Source organism: Hypanus sabinus, chromosome 4 (assembly GCF_030144855.1).
Source record: "Hypanus sabinus isolate sHypSab1 chromosome 4, sHypSab1.hap1, whole genome shotgun sequence".
Lineage (NCBI taxonomy): Eukaryota > Metazoa > Chordata > Chondrichthyes > Myliobatiformes > Dasyatidae > Hypanus > Hypanus sabinus.
In genome coordinates, this window is record NC_082709.1 from 36,757,267 (window position 1) to 36,775,668 (window position 18,402).

At 41.6% G+C, this 18,402-nt stretch overlaps 1 protein-coding gene and 1 long non-coding RNA gene across 4 annotated transcripts in view; one reads left to right on the forward strand and one right to left on the reverse strand.

The window, feature by feature from the left end:
* tfpia (tissue factor pathway inhibitor a) overlaps positions 1 to 5,587 on the reverse strand; it is a 45,077-nt gene extending 39,490 nt beyond the window's left edge. The window contains exon 1 of the mRNA XM_059966832.1: positions 5,217 to 5,587. Coding sequence (XP_059822815.1) covers positions 5,217 to 5,280 — 64 coding nt within the window. The 5' untranslated portion in view covers positions 5,281 to 5,587. The remainder of the gene's footprint in view (positions 1 to 5,216) is intronic.
* Positions 4,903 to 18,402, forward strand: part of LOC132392657 (uncharacterized) — a 76,169-nt gene continuing 62,669 nt past the window's right edge. For all 3 annotated transcript variants that reach the window (XR_009511605.1, XR_009511607.1, XR_009511606.1), the window contains exons 1-2: positions 4,903 to 5,112; positions 12,690 to 13,949. This is a non-coding gene — a long non-coding RNA (uncharacterized LOC132392657). The remainder of the gene's footprint in view (positions 5,113 to 12,689; positions 13,950 to 18,402) is intronic.

The window sequence follows — 18,402 nt, forward strand, 5'->3', positions numbered from 1 at the left end:
TGTTCTGGGACCACGAGAGGTTGTGTGAGATGTGCACTCCCGGGAATTGAAACTGCTGACAGTTTCCACAGCTGTGCCGCTGATGTAAAGAGGGGTGTGAGTACATGTCAAAGAAAACTTCCATAGAATTTAACAATACTCCACAAATTTGTTCTGAAATCAGCAAATTAGTGGGCAAATTTCCCGGTATTACAAAAAAGTGTCATCACTCTGGTTCCATACAGGCCTGACCTCTTAAAGAATTTAACACCCCAGAGAAATTAATCGGAATTCCATGGCTATAGACCAGAAGATTTGGATAAATCAGTTGACTAGTTAACAATTATTTAGCTTTGGATTAAGGTTTCATTCTTCTTCTATAACCTTTTGTTTAAAACTGTTAAGATCAAAAAAAATATGTATTTACTAGTTTTACTAACACACCATTAACTCTTTTTAAAGACTTTTTTATTACAAAGTAATTTCCCCTCAAGTACACCTTTCTTCATGAAAAGGATGCATTTACCAATATGTCCATAATGTACATTTCCTGGCAAACTATAATTTTCAATTTACAAAATTTATAGAACGTGGAACACTACAGCAGAGTAAAGGCCCTTTTAAGGGTCAGGTAATGTGCTAACCTTCTAACCTACTCTAAGATCAATCTAACCATTCCCTCTTACATCGCTCACCATTTTTCTGTCACGCATATGCCTAAGAGTTATTAAATGCCCATTAAATATCTACCTCACCGTTGGAAGGCATTCCAGGTACCTACCACTCTGCTTTTTAAAAAAAACTTGACTCTGACATCCCCCCCCCCCCCCATACAACCCTCCATCACCTTGAAGTTTTGCCCCCTTATATCAGCCACTTCGGCCTTGGGAAAATGTCTCTGACTATTCATTTGATCAATGCCCCTTATCTGTATGAACAGTCTGCAAGACAAGCTTTGCACTCTATCTTAGTGCATGATACAATAATAAATCAATTCCAACTCAAATTCCATTTGCCTTCTCTAGCCCACATCTCTTCCTCCCCATCTATCTAACAGTCCAAATGCCTTTTAAGTGTCTTACTGTTTCTACCACTTCCTCCAGCAACTCATTCCAAATACTCACCACCTGCAATGATAATAAAAAAGGGTAAAAAAAACACACACAAAGGTGAAAGGCTATTTAAAGAAAACCAAAATGTTTTCCAGGAACATATTCCTTTTGTAAATTAAGGACTCCTGCTTACATAGAAGTCCACTTTTGCATATTACCAAACATTACACTTATCTACTTAGAATTAATTTTTTCCAGATAAAAAATGGTTTTGTTCTGATGGTATATTTGTTACATTTATGTATTTCAGTCTCTTGTTGTTAACTATATCCTGCCCAAACCTTAGCTCTTTTGGATAATTTAATGGGCAGATTTAATAACTGTTGGAAAACAGAAGTTTTAGATTGAAATATAAAGGGAAACAAAAAATGCACAGGGCAAAATGATTTAATCCATTGTCTTCTTTTTTGTCCTACTATTAGTACGTTGCCAACAACACTGCTCAATTCTTTTTTAGATTAAAACAAGTTTTACACAGAAACATAGAAAACCCAATACACAATAGAATACACATAGAAACACAATACAGACCCTTCGGCCCACAAAGTTGTGCTGAACATGTCCCTTAGAAATTACTAAGCTTACCTATAGCCCTCTAATTTACTAAACTCCTTGTACCTATCCAAAAGACTCTTAAAAGACCCTATCATATCTGCCTCCACCACTGTTGCTGGCAGCCCATTCCACGCACACACCACTCTGACATCTCCTCTGTACCTACTCCCCAGCACCTTAAACCGGTGTCCTCTTTTGGCAGCCATTTTAGCCCTGGGAAAAAGCCTCTGACTATCCACACGATCAATGCCTCTCACCATCTTGTACTCCTCTATCAGGTCACCACTCATCCTCCTTCGCTACAAGGAGAAAAGGCCAAGTTCACTCAACCTATTTTCATAATGCATGCTCCCCAATCCAGGCAACATCATTGTAAATCTCCTCTGTACCCTTTCTATGGCTTGCACATCCTTGCTGTAGTGTGGTGACCAGAAATGAGCACAGTACTCAAATGGGGTCAGACCAGGGTCCTATATAGCTGAAACATTACTTCTAAATTCAATTCCACGATTGTTGAAGGCCAATACACCAAACATCTTCTTAACCACAGCATCAACCTGCGCAGCTGCTTTGAGTGTTCCATGGACTCAGACCCCAAGATCCCTCTGATTCTCCACACTGCCAAGAGTCTTACCATTAATACTATATTCTGCCATCATATTTGACCTACCAAAATGAACCACTTCACACTTATCTGGTTGAACTCCATCTGCCTCTTCTCAGCCCAGTTTTGCATCCTATCGATGTCCCGCTGTAACTTCTGACAACCCTCCCCACTATTCACTACACCCCCAACCTTTATGTCATCAGCAAATTTAGTAACCCATCCCTCCATTCCTCATCCAGGTCATTTATAAAAATCACGAAGAGTGAGGGTCCCAGAACAGATCCCTGAGGCACTCCACTTGTGACCAACATCCATGCAGACTATGACCTATTTATAACCACTCTTTGCCTTCTGTGGGCAAGCCAATTCTAGATCCACAAAGAAATGTCCCCTTGGATCCCATGCCTCCTTACTTTCTCAATAAGCCTTGCATGGGGTACCTTATCAAATGCCTTGCTGAAATCCATATACACTACATCCACTGCTCTTCCTTCATCAATGTGTTTAGTCACATCCTCAAAAAATTCAATCAGGTTCATAAGGCACGATCTTCCCTTGACAAAGCCATGCTGACTACTCCTAATCATATTATAACTCTCCAAATGTTCATAAATCCTTCCTCGCAGGATCTCCTCCATCAACTTACCAACCACTGAGGTAAGACTCACTGGTCTATAATTTCCTGGGCTATCTCTACTCCCTTTCTTGAATAAAGGAACAACATCCGCAACCCTCCAATCCTCCGGAACCTCTCCTGTTCCCATTGATGATGCAAAGATCATCGCCAGAGGCTTAGCAATCTCCTCCCTCACCTCCCACAATAGGCTGGGGTACATTTCGTCTGGTCCCAGCAACTTATCCAACTTGACGCTTTCCAAAAGCTCCATCACATCCTCTTTCTTAATATCTACATGCTCAAGCTTTTCAGTCTGCTGCAGGTCAGCACTGCAATCACCAAGATTCTTTTCCATAGTGAATACTGAAGTAAAGTATCTTTACTTTATAGTACCTCTGCTATCTCCTCCGGTTCCATACACACTTTCCCACTGTCACACTTGATTGGTCCTATTCTTTCACATCTTATCCTCTTGCTCTTGACATACTTGTAGAATGCCATGGGGTTTTCCTTAATTCTGCCCACCAAGGCCTTCTTATGGCCCCTTCTGGCTCTCCTAGTTTCCTTCTTAAGCTCCTTCCTAGTAGCCTTATAATCTGCAAGATCTATAATATTACCTAGCTCTCTGAACCTTTTGTAAGCTTTTCTTTTCTTCTTGACTAGATTTCTTACAGCCTTTGTACACCACAGTTCCTGTACCCTACCATAACTTCCCTGTCTCATTGGAACGTACCTATACAGAACTCCACACAAATATCCTCTGAACATTTGCCACATTTCTTCCGTACTTTTCCCTGAGAACATCTGTTTCCAGTTAAAGCCTCCAGTTTCTTGCTTGATAGCCTCATAGTTCCCCTTATCCAGTTAAACACTTTTCTAACTTGCCTGTTCCTATCCCTCTCCAATGCTATTGTAAAGGAGATAGAATTGTGATCACTATCTCCAAAATGCTCTGACCAGGTTCATTTCCCAATATCAAATCAAATCAAATCTGTTGTAGGCTTATCTACATAATGTGTCAAGAAACCTTAATGAACACACCTAACAAACTCCACCCCATCTACACCCTTTGCCCTAGGGAGATACTAATCGATATTTGGAAAATTAAAATCTCCCATCACGACGACTCTGTTATTATTACAGCTTTCCAGGATCTGTTTCCCATTCTGCTCCTCAATATCCCTGTTACTCTTGGGTGGCCCATAAAGAACACCCAGTAGAGTTATTGACCCCTTCCTGTTCCTAACCTCCACCCACAGAGATTCTGTAGATGTTCCCTTTTCTAAAATGGAAAAGTAACTCCAACTCAGAAATATTTCCTCAGTTGTAAAATGCTGTACAAAGTTTGAAAGTCATTAATCTACTTTGATTTGGAGATCCTTCACTTTCTTTAAACTAATGCCTGCTAAATATGGGTCATATTGACAGTCGAATTTAAAGTCCAAACCATTCAGCTGTAATTTAGTTCTAAGTATAAAGTCTGACGCTGATGCTTGTACTAATATAACCGTGACTCAGTAGGAAGCACTCTCACTGCTGAGTCAGCAGGTTCAGGTTTGTCCCATTCCAGGGAACTAACCACAATTCTCCAGTACAGCTCCAAGGAAATGTTTCCAAAACAAAACTGGATGCTATCTTCTGAACCAGACGTTCAAATAATGCTTTGTCAACTCTTTCAAGAGGGCTTTAAAGATTCCATGATGCAAGTCCCAAAACGAGGGGTATTATCAACAATGCCTTGGGCGATGTGTAATTATCAATAGGCGTCACTACATTATCTGAGCTTGGCCATATTCCTGTCAGTTTGGAACTTGCTATGAGCAAACTGCCAGTATCAATACTGACATCACCAGTTACTATTTTTCAAAATAACACTCCACTGGCTCCGAAGCCCTTTCAATTACCTTGAATGGTAATAATTAACTAAGTTTTCTCGTTACTACGTGCCAAGGAAACCCAGTGATACATTGCACTGTGTTGGGGTGACTGCTCTTTCCTCGCAGGCCTAAATCATGTACACATTAATGGTCAGGCCACCAGAAAGCCACTTCTCGTTATCTTTAATTGGATCTTTGTTTTCAAGCTGCACAGAACGTGCACCAGTGCTTGTAACAATTCTGCTATTGATGTGAGCGTTTGCCACACTTAGAAACTGCCCCAGGGAGTTGCACAGTCAAAACAGTTTCAGCAGTTTCACACGCAGAGAGAAGGTACCCGCACATATGACTGAGTGCGTTTAAGAGGTGAGCAATCCACTCTTACTGATCGGCTACGCGAAATTTAAGACAAGCAGGAACTAAGCAAGCAAACCGTTCTCCCCTGAGTAGTGGCCGCTAAATCTCTTTACCTGCTATCGCGCCGCAGCATACAATCAGCAGGAGCAGCGTGGCTCTCAGCACGGTGAGCAACATGTCGTACTCGGGACGGTCGCTGTCTTGGGCTGCCTCTGACCGCTCAAAGTCGTCGCTGATTCTCTCGCTCTGTCTCTGCTCTCTAAAGTTTTCTTAAGTAAGATCCCACCTACTTCCGGCTGCGGGATGATGCCTCCGAGCTGAGCTCCCTTTTGCACGTCCAAACTGAAGTTATCGCATCCTGTGAGACAGACACAGAAGGTGACACTAAACCATGTCATACTTTGGTGCTGGCTTGTACTTGGGTGATTATTATTCAGTTATTCAGAACTTGCTGAGGGGTACACATCATTACTGTAAGATTATTTTGGGGGGGGAATCATCACAAACATGTAACTTGTTTGTGATTCACTAAGTAGAATTTCACTAAAATTCGGGGAAATTTTCTGATAGTACGTCACACACAGAAGAGTGCAAATTTTCCACCCAGTGAGTTTTGTGTTTTTTTTAACTTTGTCGTTAACACTAGCCTGATCAGTGAAAGTGTCACGGGTATGACTGAAAGAATGTGGGAAGTGACCGCTCTGTTTTCATTTTTAAGCAGCAGTGTTACAAAAAGGTGATCCTTTTACCTCAATGCCACCGAACACCATTGTATTAGGTGAGGTTAGAATTTGCACTTTGTTTCAGTACAGCAGTTAGCACAACACCACACAACACAGTTCCAACGACCACGGATGGTTTCCGCCGCTGCCTGTCATGAGTTTTTACACTCGACCTATGGAAGAGTGAGTTCTCTCCAGGTGCTCCGGTTTTTCCCATATTCCACAGACACACGAGTTAGAAGGCTAATTGGTCATATGGATATAGTTGAAATGACATCGGCTCATTGAGCTAGAAGGGTCTCGTACCGTGTTGTATTTCTAAATAAAGTTTTAAAAAGAATTAGGGGCAGAAGAAGTCTGCTATCTGGTCCATTTTCTTAAACTACCCTCATATCCCTTTATTCCTGTAATATGCAGACTCTGTTGCTCAGTTATCAATGAATTCAAGGACTAGGCTCCCAGAGGTCAGTCGGGTAGAAATGTACCAAGACTCAACAACCTCCATATCAAATAAAATTTCCCATATCTCACTTCTAATTGATCTGCCTTATGGACACTGTGAGATGTGATGCCGGACATTTGGAGTGTCTGTGATTATTCTGGAGTTATTACATGCTGGATAGCATGATCACAAATTAACTAAAATGAGAACCAATCTTCAGGAAATAAAAAAAAACAACTATATATAATTTAACTTCCAACTGATACTCTGTGGCTAATGAAGCCAACAATAAGGTGTGGGACATTCCCAGTCCCATTGAAAATTCACAGCGGAAAGCAATAGTTGAATGTTCTGCTGAAGGGTCTCGGTCTGAAACATCGACTGCTTGTCCTTTTCTACAGATGCTGCCTGGCCTGCATAGGCTACATCCACACTACGCCGGATAAACCCTCTGTCCACACTAAAACGGTGTTTTCATCCCCCGAAACTGGAGCTTTTCAGAAACGCTTTCCAGGGTGGGTATTTTTGAAAATGCTGCTCAGGCAGATCAGTGTGGACGGCGTAACCGGGGACTTTTGAAAACACTGTCAGACGGCAGCGCGCCATTTCATTGTTTTCTTGAATGCAACCTAACAATTTCAGAATAGATGGTAATGAGACTGAAGCCAGAAGAGTTAGAAATGTACTCACCAAATACTTAGACCCATAACTTACTGAATAAATAAGTATACTGTACTCACTTTGTCGTCTTCTGTCCTTGCTCATATGAAGGTGGTTTACCTATTTATGCAAGTACTTCTCTGACAATAGATGTGTAACAGCCTAATGTAACATTGTATCAAATAAAAGATAACACTGATGCAGACATGTTTTATACACTTAACAAGGTGCTTTATTAATGCAACAGAGTTAGTCCGTTTTTCAATGTTTGTTGTCAGCCGGGTCAATCTGTTCGTGAACTCCCTGTCAGTTGCCGCCATACGCTCCATTATTTGTTTTTTTTAGTTTTAAGTTCTCCTGCGCGAGGGCCAACAGCTGTCCATCATTTTAAGTTTTTCTAATCTGTAACTACACAAATGAGTAATTTTACGGTGAGATTCAACACCAAGCATGTCGCTTGTTTTCGGTAGATGTGTCCTGCGCATGCGCAGCAGGAGAAAATTTCCCGTAATCTCCGTTTCAGTGTGGATAGAGATATTTTCAAAAACGCATAGTGTGGATGCCTATTGTTTTTACGCAAAACCAGCATTTTCAAAATTATCCGGTCTAGTGTGGATGTAGCCTGAGTTTCACCAGCATTTTGTGTGTGTTGCTGCAGATGACTGTTTCTGCATTTTGTGCACTGTTAAAGCTGCACTGTAGTCGTGCCGCTTAAGGCACAGGTCATGATAGCTCTGTTTTATCATATAATTTTTTGGTTAGATGTATGTTGATAGAGCCATCCTTCAACATTGTAACAAAAGGAGTAAATTTTGGGTGCCAGGAGTTTGTATTCAGAAGCTTTAAGAAATAGACACCAGTACTGAAAATTCAAAATAGCGCTGCTATTTTGGATGTGCTACAATTGCAAATATATAAGTATGTAAATTTTCATGACTGTATTCCAAATTTTAGAGATAAGTAGGTGATTACAGCAGTTGAACTAGTTAATTGTTTGTGATGAAGTATAAAGCAGCAAGTCCAGAGAGTGAGATTCCCTGAGATTTTCTTGGACTCTCTCTAACATAAACACAAGAGATTCTGTGCATTCTGCAGATGCTGGAATTCCAGAACAACACACACAATGTGCTGGAGGAACTGAGCAGGCCAGGCAGCTTCCATGGAAATGAATAGACAGTCGCCATTTCAGGCTAAGTCCCTTCACTGGGACACCATTCCCGATGACATGTATTGGTCCAAAATATCAACTGTATATTCTACGGTTCAAAGGTTCATTTATTATCAAAGTATGTTTGCCGTATACAGCTCTGAGATTCATCTTCTCCAGATTGCCACGAAACAAAGAAAATCATGAAAGTTCTTAAAAGAAAAACATCAACACACACACAGACACACACATGCACGCACGCGCACACACAAACACACACACACACACACACACACTGCAAATGGCAATAACAAACCCCAAACCCCCACTACGCAAAAAAACTAACAAATCCTGCCAAACTGCAACAAGAAAGAACAGCAACATGATCATCAAATCCCCCGTGAGAAAAAAGTCACACAAATGGCAACAAGAGCATCGACATCCCTCCCACCTAAGCAGAAAAATAAATTGTGCAAACAGCAAGAACACCAAACCCCTGAACCTCTCCCCACTGCGCAAAAAAAAAAACAAATCATGCTAAATGGCAACAAGAAAGAACAGGCAAACACACAGAATATATTCATTCAGATGCTTCCTGACTTCTCTCTCTCTCTCTCTCTCTCTCTCTCTCTCTCTCTCTCTCTCTGAATAATGACATATTTTTCACTTTTAGTGTGGCTCACTTTTAGTCAGCAAAAAATTGGAGTCAAAACATGGAGTCCCAATGAAGCATCTCAGTTGGAACGTCAACTGTTTATTCTTCTCCATAGATGCTGCCTGACCTGCTGAGTTCCTCCAGCATTTTATTTGTGTTTCTCTGCATTTTCAGCATCTGCAGAATCTCTTGTTCTTATCGAGTACTGTAAGACCATAAGACATCGACACGGAATTGGGCCATTTAGCTCATCGAATTTGCTCCGCCATTCCATCATGGTTGAATTGCTATTTCTCTTAAACCTATTCCTCTGTCATCTTCCCATAATCTTTGACAGCTTACTAATCAAGAATCTATCAACCCCTACTTTAAATATACCCAGTGACTTGGCCTCCACAACCACCTATGGCAATGAATTTCACAAATTTACCACCCTCTAGCTAACTCAATTTCTCCTCATATCTGTTCTGAAGGGATTTCCTAGTATTCTGAGTGCCCACTGTGTTCCAAGTGAGGAAACCTGGAGCACATCCTCAATGGCTGCACAAGGGCACTTAGTGAGAGATAATACCGATGGAGACATAATCAGATCCTGAAGACCATCGTTGAAGCCATCAGTGCAGGAGTGGAGTAGGCGAAGGGGTCCCGACCCTCCAAGTGGACCATAACCTTTGTAAAAGCTGTGGAGCAGCCAATACCCGCCAAAAGAACATCGGCAGGTATCCTGACTGGCAGCTGTTGGTGGACCTCGAAAGGCAGCTGAAGTTCCCCAAACATATCGCAGCCACCACCCGGTGACCAGACATTGTCCTTGTGTCTGAGTCTACGAAGCAGGTGGTGATGCTGGAGCTGACAGTCCCATGGGAAGATCACTTGGAAGAGGCCTTTGAAAGGAAGCTATTGAAATACACAGGACTCTGTCAGCAACTGCCAGCAGGCTGGATGGAGAGCGAGGTGTCTCCCAGTGGAAGTTGGTTGTAGGGGATTCACAGCCCGTTCCTTAGCCAGAGCCTTCAGCAATTTGGGCATCGAGGGAGAGAGGAAGAGAAGAGCCATCCGCAGTACCACCGATGTGGCAGAGAGGGCCTCAAGATGGCTGTGGCTCAAGAGAAGTGGAGTCAAATGTAGCTAGCCATCTGGACACAAGCTGGGGTCTGATCAGCCCTGGCTGGGTCACCTGGAGGAGGGTGTATGATGTTGAAAGACCCGAAACACCCAATGATTCCAGGAACATCATTGAAGATGTGTCCAGAAGCATCAGTAGATGTATGCACACAGTGAGGCTGTGCTCTGGTCCTGGAGTCTCCCATTGTAAGAAACATCCTCTCCACACTGACTCTACCTAGGCCTTTCATTATTTGGTAGGTTTAAATGAGATCCACCCCCATCCCGCACGTTGTAATTTTACGCCCCATATCTAAAAAATGTGCTGGCATTGGAAAGGGTCCAGAGGATGTTTATGAGAATGAACCCAGGAATTAAAGCAGTTGGTGGCTTGAGACCTGTACTTGCTTGAGTTTAGAAGAATGAGGAGAGATCTCATTGAAACCCTCTGAATCTTAAAAGGCCTAGAGAAAATGGATGTGGAGATAATATTTCCATTCATGGAAGAGTCTAGGACCAGAGGGCACAGCCTCAGGACATCCCTTTACAGCAGAGATGAAGAGGAATTTATTTAGCAAAAGATTAGTGAATTGTGGAATTCACTGTCATGAACAAAATCATTGGGTAGATTTAAGGCAGAGATTGATAGATTCATGATTAGTATAGGAATCAACGTTTACAGGGAGAAGGCAGGAGAATGGGATTCAGGAGGAAAATAAATCAGCCATAATCGAATTATGCAGCAGACTTGATGGACTGAATGGCCTAATTCTGCTCCTATGCCTTATGGTCTGATAGACCCATCTTCAAGGGGAAGCTTCATTGCTGCAATCAAAATATATGCCAAGGTTTGTAAGAAATTTGTAAGTTTCAATGAGGTCTCTTTTAAATTTTCTAAACCTTGGATTATACAGGACCAGTTTGATCCGACTATTCTCAAATGACAAACTCACCATCCTTGAAACAAGTCTAATGAATCTTTGCCACCTTCCCTTTATTGGAAGTACATCCTTTCTTGGGTATGGAGATTTATATGCAATACTTCCTCTGCAATCTCACCAATACTATTCATAATGTGACATCTTTTGTCTGTGTAAACTGAAGGAGCAAAATTGTTCTTTGGGAGATGATTTTTTTTCAGATTGTATAGGTGAGTGACAGCCCTTTTGACATTGCTGGAATTTCAGAGCAACACACACAATGTGCTGGAGGAACTGAGCAGGCCAGGCCAGACATTTTGCATTCTACCTCTTCTTCATTATAGGCAGTCACTTGTTTCCAGTCTGGTGCTTTGGCTACTGAGGCAAGTGAGGATAAACTGTAGACAGGAGATGTCCGGTAGGGGAGAGAGTGGCTGTTTGTGAAGTGGTTCTCTCCTTCTGCTCTTTATGCTAAGCTTTTGTGGGCTCCCAACACATGGATTTGACATTCTCACTGTGGTTCCAAATGCTCCTCCTCCATTTTTGGTGGTCATCAGATGGAGATCCAGGATAAGTTGGGATGTTGTAATTTTTTCAAAGAAAGCTTTGAGAACATCCTTGAATCGCTTTCTCTGTCCTCCTGGTAATCTCTTCTAGTGACAGAGATCCAAATAGTGTCCATTTCAGATGTCTGGTATCAGGTAGGTGGATGTCATTGGTCTGCCCAAGGCAGTCATCAGTGTAACTCAGTGCTGGAGATGTTGGCATTGTCACTCAGCAATGTGCAATCAAACTGGTTTATTCTTCTGTTTTGATTCAAAGCAGTGCACATGGACAATATCAGCTTATTCTCTTCTAATTCAATACAGTATAGGCACATTGCATACTTTCTGGCAGAGATTGCTACATTATAATGATGACAAGAATAGTGACACATACACTCCATTACCACTTTATTAAGTACATGCGTACACCTGCTCATTGATGCAAATATCTGATCAGCCAATCATGTACCAGCAACTCAATGGATAAAAGCATGCATTCATGATCAGGGGGTTCAATTATTGAAACCAACCATCAGAAAGGGGAAGAAATGTGATCGAAGTAACTCTGACCATGGAATGATTGTTGGTGCCAGGTGGGGTGGTTTGAGTATCTCAGAAAAATGCTGATCTCCTGGGATTTTCACGCACAACAATCTCTAGGGCATAGGTTCCCAACCTGGATTCCATGGACCTTCCCCCCATTTAATGGTATTGGTTGATGGCATAAAAAGTTTGGGAAACTCTGCTTTAGAATTTACAGAGAATGGTGAGAAAATAAAAAAAAACATCCACTGTGGGTGAAAATGCCTTGCTAATTAGGGAGACCAGAGGAGAATAGCTGGACTATTTCAATCTGATAGGAAGGTGATAGTAACTCAAATAGCCATGCTTTACAACAGTGATGTGCAGAAGAGCATCTCTGAATGCACAACACATCAACCCTTGAAGTAGATGGGCAGGTACCTAATAAAGTGGTTATTAAGTGTATTTTTCCACTTCTTTGTGTCCTGAGATATTTTATGTTGACCCAAAGGACTTTAGTATTTCATCTAAAATCTGTGGTCCTGCTGATAATGAAGCACTGGCTCAATACAGTGATGTCAAAACACAAGAGATTCTGCTGATGCTGGAAGTATTGTGCAATACACACAGAATGCTGAAGCAACGCAGCAAGTCAGGTAGCATCTATGGAGAAAAATAAACAGTTGACCTGTGCTGATCAACTGGTTTCTGAAGAGGCTCTTTATCATGTTGGTAAAGTGTCAGTGTGCTGTATGAAAAGGGAGATTGTTTTGGTCATAGCTTTGTCAGAATGTCCCTCTTTGGTATCACAGAAGCTTGGAATAAAGTTACATATTAGAATAATGAAATGTACATTCCATTTGAAATAGATTATGGATGAACCCACAAAATCATTCAGAATCTTCCCCAACCAGAAGCCCTGGATGAACCATGAGATTTACAATCTGCTGACAGCCAGATCAAAGACATTCAAGTCTGGCGACCAAGAACGTTACAAGAGGTACAGGTATGATTTTCAGAAAGCCATTTCAAGGGCAAAGTGGCAATTCCAAACTATACTTGAAAAATGAAGGATGCTTGACAGCTTGGGCAGGGCTTGAATGCTATCGCCCCTTACAAAGTGAAATCAAGCGACATAGGTGACAACAGGGCTTCACTTCCAGATGAGCTCAATGCCTTCTATGTTTGCTTTGCCTATCACGGAATGGAGGAACCATTATGAACACTCACAGCCCCCAATGACCCCACGATTTCAATCTCTGTGGCTGATGTAAGAGCATCCTTCAGGAGATTGAACCCATAGAAGGTATCCAGCCCAGATGGGGTACCTGACCAAGTACTAAAGGCCTGTGCTGATCAACTAGCTGCAGTCTTCACTGTGAGCTTAATTCCCTCAGTTCAGCAGTCAGAACTACAAGCCTGCTCCAATTATACTGATGCCTAAGAAAAACATGGTGACCTACCTCAATGACTATTGTCCAGTAGCACTTACATCCACTGTGATGGAGTGTTTGAGAGGCTGGTGATGAAACATATCAACTCTTGCCTCCTCCACTACAATTTGCCTACTGACACAACAGATCCACAACAAATGCCATTTCATTGGCTCTTTACTCAACCCTGGAACACCTAGACAGCAAAGATGCATACATCAGGAAGCTCTTTCTTGACTACAGCTCAGAATTAAATAATACCATCCCTTCAAAACTAATCAGAAATCATCAAGAACCTGGCCTCAATACTTTTTGTGTAATTGGATCATTGATTTCCTCATCAGACCCCAGTCAGTTCAGATTAGCAACAACATCCCCTCTACAATTTCCATCAGCACGTGCACCATAAGGCTGTGTGCTTAGCCCCTGCTCTACTTGCTTGACACTCACTACTGGGTGGCTAAGCACAGCTCCAATGCCATATCCAAGCTTGCTGATGGCACCATGGTTGTAGGCCGAATTGATGTTGGTGAAGAATCAGCATGCAGGTGGGAGATTGAAAATCTGACTGAGTAGTGCCACAACAACAACCATTTACCAAATATCAGCAAGACCAAGGAGCGGATTATTGACTCCACGAGGAGGAAACTGGAGGACCATGAGCCAATCCTCATCAGAGGATCAGAGATGGAAAGGGTAAGCTACTTTAAATTCATCCATGTTGTCATATTGAGAGACATGCCCTGGGCCCAATATTCAAGTGCAATTATGAGGAAAGCCCGGCAGTGCTTCTACTTCCTTAGAAGTTTGCAACGATTTGGCATGACATCAAAAACTTTGATAAACCTCTATAGATGTTTGGTGAAAAGTAGGTGGAAAATATATTGACTGCCTGCATCACAGCATGGCATGGAAACACCAATGACCGTGACCGAAAAGACCTACAAAAGTTACTGGATACAGCCCAGTCCATCGTGGGTAAAACCCTCCCCGCCATTGAGCACATCTAAACAGAGTGTTGTCACAGGAAAGTAGCATCCCCCACAACCCAGGACATGCTCTCTTCTCACTGCTGCCATCAGGAAGAAGGTACAGGGGCCTCAGGACACATTTCAGCTGGTTCAGGAATAGTTATTACCCCTGACCCATTAGACTGTTGAAGCAGAAGGGGTAATCTCATTCAACTTCACTTGCCCCATTCTGAATTGTTTCCATAACCTATGGACTCAGTTTCAAGGACTCTTTATCTCATGTTCTTAATAATTATTGCTTATTTATTTATTATTATTTATTTTATTTTGTAGTTGCACAGTTTGTTGTCTTTTGCACACTGATTGTCCATTCTGTTGTGACATGACTGTGAACAAAGTTATAAGCGAGACACTGAAACGGGCAGACTTGGATGTCTTTAATCGGCTAAACATGCAGGAATCATACTACAGACATTGTTGAAAGAAGAGACCTCCTAGACTCATTGCAGTTTTTACAACCTTAAGATCAATAGTAACTCAATACAACTTCAATGGTTACAATGACATCATTCATTTAATACTTTGAGTTGACAATGCTTCGTTTAAGTTATATACAATTTTCAAACACCAAAGTCTTCACACCAACACTCCAGATGCCCTAGTTTGAATATTAATCACCATTGCATCTCTTGTGAATAGATGGTTCCTGGTCTGCAATCAGAATAATTTGCAATCAACGGTCTGCAGGTTCAGGAAGAGCATTGTTCTGAATGACAGTTTAAATGTAATCTGCAATCCACATTCAAATCTGAAGACTGGTTTCTGTTGAAATTAATATTTGCTATATACCCTAACTCCAGAATATGCCCTAACATGGTGGGTGTGGTCTTTCATTGATTCTATTATGGTTATTGGATTTACTGTGTATGCCCGCAAGTAAATGAATCTTAGGGTTGTATATGATGTACTTTGATGATAAACCTACTTTGAACATTGAATCTAAGCCATGTTTTTGTTTGCAGACAGTATGGCATATTGAGTGGAATATTGATGAGGTTAGTTGTATGCATTATGATCAGAGATTAAGGGAGCTAGGGCTTTACTCTTTGGAGAGGAGGATAAGAGGAGACATGATAGAGGTGTACAAGATATTAAGAGGAATAGACAGAGTGGACAGCCAGCATCTCTTCCCCAGGGCACCACTGCTCAGTACAAGAGGACATGGCTTTAAGGTAAGGGGTGGGAAGTTCAATAGACAATAGGTTCAGGACATAGGCCATTCAGCCCTTTGAGCCAGCACCACCATTCAACGTGATCATGGCTGATCATCCACAGTCAGTAACCCATTCATTCCTTCTCCCCATATCTTTTAACTCCGCTATCTTTAAGAGCTCTATCCAACTCTTTCTTGAAAGCATCCAGAGAATTGGCCTCCACTGCCTTTTGAAGCAGAGCATTCCACAGATCCACAATTCTCTGGGTGAAAAAGTTTTTCCTGAACTCCGTTCTAAATGGCCTACCCCTTATTCTTAAACTGTGGCCTCTGGTTCTGGACTCCCCCAACAGTGGGAACATGTTTCCTACCTCTAGCGTGTCCAATCCCTTAATAATCATATATGTTTCAATCAGATCCCCTCTCAGCGTTCTAAATTCCAGTGTATACAAGCCCAGTCACTCCAATCTTTCAACATATGACAGACCCGCCATCCCAGGAATCAACCTCGTGAACCTACGCTGCACTCCCTCAAAAGCAAGAATATCCTTCTTCAAATTTGGAGACCAAAACTGAACACAATACTCCAGGTGGGGTCTCACCAGGGCCTGTACAACTGCAGAAGGACCTCTTTGCTCCTATACTCAACTCCCCTTGTTATGAAGGCCAACATGCCATTAGCTTTCTTCACTGCCTGCTGTACCTGCATGCTTACTTTCAGTGACTGATGAACAAGGACACCTAGATCTCGATGTACTTCCGCTTTTGATAACTTGGCACAATTGAGATAGTAATCTGCCTTCCTGTTCTTGCCACCGAAGTGGATAACCTCACATTTATCCACATTAAACTGCATCTGCCCACTCACCCAACCTGTCCAAGTCACCCTGCATTCTCCTAACATCCTCCTCATATTTCACACTGCCACCCAGCTTTGCGTCATCTGCAAATTTGCTAATGTTACTTTTAAGGGGGATATTAGAGGAAGGTTTTTATTCAGAGAGAGGTTGGTGCATGGAATGCACTGCCTGAGTCAGTGGTGGAGACAGATACGCTAGTGAAATTTAAGAGACTACTAGACAGGTATTTGGAGGAATTTAAGGTGGGGGGGTTAGATGGGAGGCAAGGTTTAAGGGTCGGCACAACATTGTGGGCCCAAGGGCCTGTAGTGTGCTGTACTATTCTATGTTCTATGTTCTAATAGATTATAGTGCAATTTTGAATAGGAGGAAAGAATATGGATAGATACTGGAAAGTACAAAGTGTAATGTCCGTGTTTTTGACTTTCTTATTCTCTGTTCGGCTTCACTGGTGCCAACAGAAAGGTGAGCCAATATCACTTTGTGATTTATGGGCATTAAGTTCCTGGAAATCAAACCTGGCCCTGTACCACTGTTTTATATATAGCAGATGAAACATGAAATAGATTGAAGGATTAAGGTAAGAAGCATGTGAGAATGATGAAAACCAGTGTCGGATAAAGCAGTCATGGCAGTTGACTTATTTGCCAAGTTTATTGAAAAGACAAACAAAAAACCACAGTCAGTGATAGTCTTTGTTTTTGCTAGATGCAGTTAATAAAACCCCAGTGATCCTCCTTTCCGATAATACGGAGACATCGCCCACATGAAGTGTGTGCTGACATTAAACAGTTCTTCCAGAAAATCTAAAATCAGCTTTGCAGCTTGTCGACTCAACATGTACCAGTGATCAGTCCAGGTTCTTCACTGCATTCAGTTGCACAGACAGAGAAGGCACAAAAGCAACACACACAAAATGCAGGAAGAACTCTTTCTTTATCAATCCGTTTTATTGAGTTTCAAATAGATAAAGATAACAATGATAATGATACAAAGAGATCGGGATTACATTAATAACGGTTAACGTATCCTTAAGCAGGCTCCAAGTAACGTGTAATCTAAACCTCCCAATCTCTTAGTAACTAAACATAAGAAAGATTCAAAGAAAAAAAAGAGGAACTCAACAGGTCAGGCAACATCTATGGAAATGAATAAACAGTTGGTGTTTTGGTCCAAGGCCCTTGTTCAGGACTGAAAAGGAAAGGGAAAGATGCTAGACTAAGAAAGTTGGGGGAGAGGAAAGAGGAGAGCTGGAAGGTCATAGGTATAGCTAAGTGGGTTGGAAAGATAAAGGACTGGAGATGAAGGAATCTGATAGGAGAAGCGAGTGGTCCATAGGAGGGGGAAGAAGGAGGAATGAGACTGTTTTTGTGATATTCTGCAAACAACTGTCAAATTACACAAGAGTCTAAGGGGAGGTATTTGGGGGTGAAAACAGAAATAGAAAAACAGCTTGAGCATTTGCACAGCTGCCTCTAGGTCAGTGAAACTGAAAAGGATTTGTTTTTTAAACAGGTCAAATACAAAAAATACATCATGTGCTGGTGACCTATTGTATCCTGTATTGAAAAATGCTTGTGGCCGAAATACTGCTGGAGTATTTTTCCTCAATGTTCTGTAGAGAAACAGGAACCATGAACTTAATGATTTACATGAATTTTTATTGTAATCTGAGGATGTGAGATATTGGTGCTGCTTTTAATGACAAGGAAGAGCATTGGTTCTGTATTTAAGATCAGTACAAGCACTTTGTACTCATGTTGAGAGATGGTGAAGCTTGTGAATAGAATTTAAAATTAAGGGCCAATTCTATCTAATTCTCATATACTGTATGCAACAGGGTAAACACTGTCCATCAGCATTCATACTTGCTTCTCATTTTAATCCCGCATGGTGGCATAATTTGAGATTTCATCACACACACATATGGAAGGATGGAGTTGTGGGAGGTGAGGTACTTTTTGAGGTAACCATTTTGGCATGGCACCATTCAGTGAATCCCATACATGCATGATACACTCAAAATAATTAATTTTCAATGTTATAAAGTTACCCTGAAACAACATTTGAGCATGTTTTTCTTCATTTGGGCCTTTGATTCCTAT